This window comes from Bufo bufo, chromosome 11, assembly GCF_905171765.1.
Source record: "Bufo bufo chromosome 11, aBufBuf1.1, whole genome shotgun sequence".
NCBI lineage: Eukaryota > Metazoa > Chordata > Amphibia > Anura > Bufonidae > Bufo > Bufo bufo.
The window spans coordinates 99,324,162-99,328,836 of record NC_053399.1 but is presented as its reverse complement, the minus strand read 5'-3'; the positions used below and the strand labels follow the sequence as shown (position 1 = coordinate 99,328,836).

Genomic DNA, 4,675 nt, shown 5'->3' with positions numbered 1-4,675 from the left:
GGGATTCCCGGCCCCCAGAGTCGTCTTACATGGACCACAGAGGGGCAGTAATGAGCAATGATTGACAATATACAAGTTGATCAGCGCCTTTCTCATGGGACGGGGGACTAATGATCGTCAGTCTGCTCGTTCATCCAGCGCTCACCAGCATGTTGTGGGCAGCGGATCCCAGTTCACGCGGGGAGATGTACCGGCGTTTGTTGGGTGATCAGCGGCACATTTACAAGGGCCACTTATCGGGAATGAGCGTTAGTTAGTTTTTGATAATTGTCCCGTGTAGAAGGGCCTAATATTTCTTCCTGACTTGACGCAGCCGCAGTGATGTCTCGAGCAGGTCTGCTGACATGGACCCCGGTGGCTTCTGATCTCCGATTTGCCCGTGCCTACCACACATGTACTCCGGTTCGGGGCAAGCTGTATCTATATGGCGGCATGAGATCCGCTGACCATAAAGAGCCTCCTCTTGATGATATTGTGACCTTTGACCCAGAGCAGAATGCAGTGGAGAGTGGCCCACCGGACGGTCTGTATAGGCGAAGTCACCACGACGCTGTGGCAATTGGCAACAAGTGGCTGTGTGTGGTCGGGGGATGGGACGGCTCTCAGAGATTATCATCAGTCCTTAGCTACGATATAGAGAGCGGAGAGTGGGCATCGTGGGCAGAGGAGCCACACAGTCGCCCCCCGGCGGGGCTGAGCAGTCACACCTGCACCAAGATATCGGACCGTGAGCTCTGCGTGGTCGGCAGGGAGGGAGGACTGCGCACACAAAGGCGTTACGCCAGTGTATACACGCTACAGGTCAAAACCGGCGCCAAGACCTACAGGTAAGTGCTCTCTGGCTGTGACCCTTGCCTTATCAGTGTAGCTCATTTCTGATGATTATAATATTTATTAGATGTGGTCACCCAGCTTTCCACTGGAGCATTAGTCTCCTAGTGATTGAGCTGTGTGTCAGTCTTTACTGACGTCATGAATCTGGAGGTGCAGAGAGCTGTAAGAGGAAAAGCAGACGCCTGTCATTTTATCGTCTCATTCTCCAGGTACAAAGAGGAGGAATCTCGCGCAGCGTCCCGATCGGGGCACTCAGCTGCCCTGCTCCAGTCTGACGGTCAACATGGCAGCCGAGCTGGGTGGTCTCTCTACGTATTTGGAGGGAGGGAATCCGCTACCGTGGACGTGGTCGGGTACTGGAAGGCAGGGACAATCCAGGTACGAGCCAAAAACTTTTTTTTACATCCCCTTTTTTGTATACACTGAGATTTTCTCAGGTCCTAGGTGATCGTGGTCAGCTCTGATCTCAGATGCTAAATCAGGGAAACGAGTGACAATGCTAAAACCGGCCGACAAGAAGAATTCTGGTTTGGAATCTGCGGAAAGACTGACACAGAAGTATCGGCCTTGGGGCTCGTGCACACCAACGTGTGATGCCCGTTGCCGTATTGCGGACTGCATTTGCAGATCCGTAATACACGGGCACCGTTCCGTGGCCATGCAGCATCTCAGATGTGGACCCATTCATTTCAATGGGTCTCTGCAAATCCGGAGGAACGGAACACTACGGAGTGCTTTCTGGGGTTCCGTTCCGTGCTTCCGCACCGCAAAAAGATAGAACTTGCTCTATCTTTTTGCGGAACGGAAGAATCGCAGACCCATTTAAGTGAATAGGTCTGCGATCCCCATGCGCCTGCCCCACGGACGGTGTCCGTGCGTTGCGGACCGCAGTTTGCGGTCTACAGCACTGTTGTGTGAACGAGCCCTTAAAGGGATATTCCGGTTACATTAAGTTATCCCCTAGGCACAGGATAGCGGATAACTATTAGATCTGTAGGGTTCCTACCGCTGGGGACGTGTGCAGCGCTCCATTGATTTCTATAGGAATTCCAGAGACAGTCGAGCCTTGTACTCTGCCATCTCTTGAACTCCCATAGAAATGAATGGAGTGGCCACGCACATGCCTGAATGGCTGCTCTGTTCATTGCAAGAGGTACTTGTAACTGGTGGTAAGACCCCCACAGATAAAATAGTTATACCCTATGCTGGGGATAGGGAATGATAATGTAACCCAGGCCTAATTGTCCAGGCGCTGCAACATTTGGGTCTCCATTCCTCCAACTCAGCAGAAGTCCAGTTGATAACAGGGTTATGCCGTTGTAGCCATGGCATAGCCAAGATCACGTTATCTGGCAAATGGTCCATTACAAACAAGGAACAGACCTCAGAATGAATTTTGGGGGTGTAATATTCAACAAAACCCAAAAGGTGTGGTGTCAGCAGCAACGACCCATACAGGGTCCTGGAGAGAAAGTACAGGAAGACCCAGCAGCAAAATACAAATCAATAAAATTGGCAGCAGATCCAAAATCTACAAAAACACCACCAGACTGTTTGCAATAATTATAGGAGATACATTTGGGGAGAACGTCTTTAAAGGTTAATACCTTCTCGTCTAGGTGGTTTCCGACAACAGCCATTTTGGACAGGACTAGAGTAGTTGGTCAGCGTTGCAGCAGGAGAAACATAATGCTTTTCCCTCCTGAAGCTTCTCTGTCTTGAGGAAACCTGGTTAACACCCAGCTGAGCAGGATCATCAGTGGAAGCCGACACCTGGGAAAAGTTGGATGGCAAATCTGGGCTGGAATGTGGAGGAACGTTACCCAAGTCATCTGTCTAAACACAGCTAAATTCATAGCCTCTTCAGGATAGGTAAAGGGTAGAGTGTCTCAGACAGACCCTGGCAGAACTGACATCCTACGGCCGGGTCATTCCATAAGTCGGCATGGTAGTCCTCTACAGGGTCTGCATCCCTGAGCAGCTAGGGCTCAGCATACACAACTCTGTCAGGTTCATCGTACAGTAAACCAAGAGATGATAGCTCAGGAGAGTCAGGGGTAGGAGCATTCCTGGGGATCCCGTTTCGGGAGAGAAATAACTGTACCTCTTCTCTGTTGCACTGACCCTAAAGAGTAACTTAACTTGGGGTTCAAGATACTGAGGGAACAGTAACTTGTGGTGGAGACTTGAGTATTCTCCTGGTGTTGGACCCCTTATGCAAGATGCTCGACCAGATGGGTCGGACCTTGTAAATACATTTTTTACAAAACTATTTGGGCCCTTCTGCTGACGCCAAGGCGATCTCTGTAAGACAGGAACCTAACACTAAATACTACCTGTTATGTGCCATACTGGTTGCCATGAAATTCAGGGAATGCAGATTCCACATGCATGCTGGGTCCACTCTGCCTTTTACCATGTTTTATGCCATAATGGCCTCCATTATGGAGAGAAAACTGAAGCGTTGTGCGGCGGTTTTGAGAGTCTGTGCTGGATCTCAAAACCAGACAGCACAACGCTGATGTGAAAGCTGCCTTAGCAGACGGAGAGATCACAAAATAGAGTCAAATACCAAAGAAGCCGAGTCAAATACCAGGAGGCAAATGGTCAGCGATCCAGAGAACCAAACACACAGGGAGCTGGTGAGGCAGGAAGACCAATCACAGGCAGCAGTTCTCCATTTAAGTAGTCCTCACCTGGAGGCATGCGTCTCCGGCCCTGATCCCGATTACTTAGCCATCCCTGCTTCCTGACCAACCCAACGTTCAGCGGCCGGAATCGGTTAGTACATGACATTAGATTGTAGTATCTCAGAAGGGTTAGATAGACTCCTTTGGTTTGTATTGTCTCTGGCCTTCTGGTTTGTACTACTATCTCCGAGCCCTCTGTTTGACTATACTTTCTCCAAGTGGTTAAACACAGCTCTTCTAGGTTGTATTCAACCCAAGTATGCTGTCTACATTCTCCAGGACGACACTGCTACCTGTTCCAGTCTGTTGGAGAAGTTCTCCCAACTTGTGGCCTCGGAAAAAGCCAAACGTGAAGCTCCTAAGAGCCTGCGGCATCATTCCTGCTCCGTGATTGGGCCGTTTCTAGTGGTTTTCGGTGGAGAAACTCTCAGCAGGAGCCGGGATGCTGTCTGCAACGACCTCTACGTCTGTGACACGCGTGAGTTTTTTTTTCTGAGGATTGGTGGCTGATGCTCTATGATTTTTAGGGTTTACGTCAAGTCTTATTGGCATGACCCCCTAGAACAGGCATCGGCAACCTTTGGCACTCCAGCTGTTGTGAAACTACAATCCCCAGCGTGCTCCATTCATTTCTATGTCAGTTCTTATTATAGCAAAGCAAGTATGCATGCTGGGAGTTGTAGTTTCACAACAGCTGGAGTGCCGGAGGTTGCCGACCCCTGCCCTAGAATGTCACCTCCTGTCTCTTTCTACAGGATACAACCCAATGAGCTGGTTTCGTTTCCCCGGATCAGATCCTGTCCACAAAAGAGTCGGCCACCGGACTTGCCTGCTCAATGACCGCCTCTACCTCGTGGGTGGATTTAGCGCTGATGGAAAGACGCCATGCCCGGAGATCTATGTACTGGACTTCTTATAATGGGCAAAGACTGAACAGGGGTTGGAAAGGAGGGCAGCTACACCTACAAAATGCATGTCACAAAGCAGAAAATGGTTATGAAGAACATGATAAAAGGTGCAAAACTAAGTGCATCAGGTCTACGAACGTAGAGACACTGACTGAATAGGAAGTCACAACACTAGGACTGCGCAATCACCCGCTTCCAGCTGTGCCACCAGTCTGACCCAATAAAACATGGATATATTAGTGA

At 49.8% G+C, this 4,675-nt stretch overlaps 1 protein-coding gene across 1 annotated transcript; it reads left to right on the top strand.

Annotated features, from left to right (window-relative positions):
• Positions 1–321: 321 nt before the first annotated feature.
• Positions 322–4,675, top strand: KLHDC9 (kelch domain containing 9). The gene is made up of 4 exons (XM_040411118.1): positions 322–827; positions 1,044–1,212; positions 3,804–4,002; positions 4,280–4,675. Exons 1-4 carry the CDS (start codon positions 322–324, stop codon positions 4,441–4,443), a joined length of 1,038 nt encoding a protein of 345 aa, XP_040267052.1. The 3' UTR covers positions 4,444–4,675.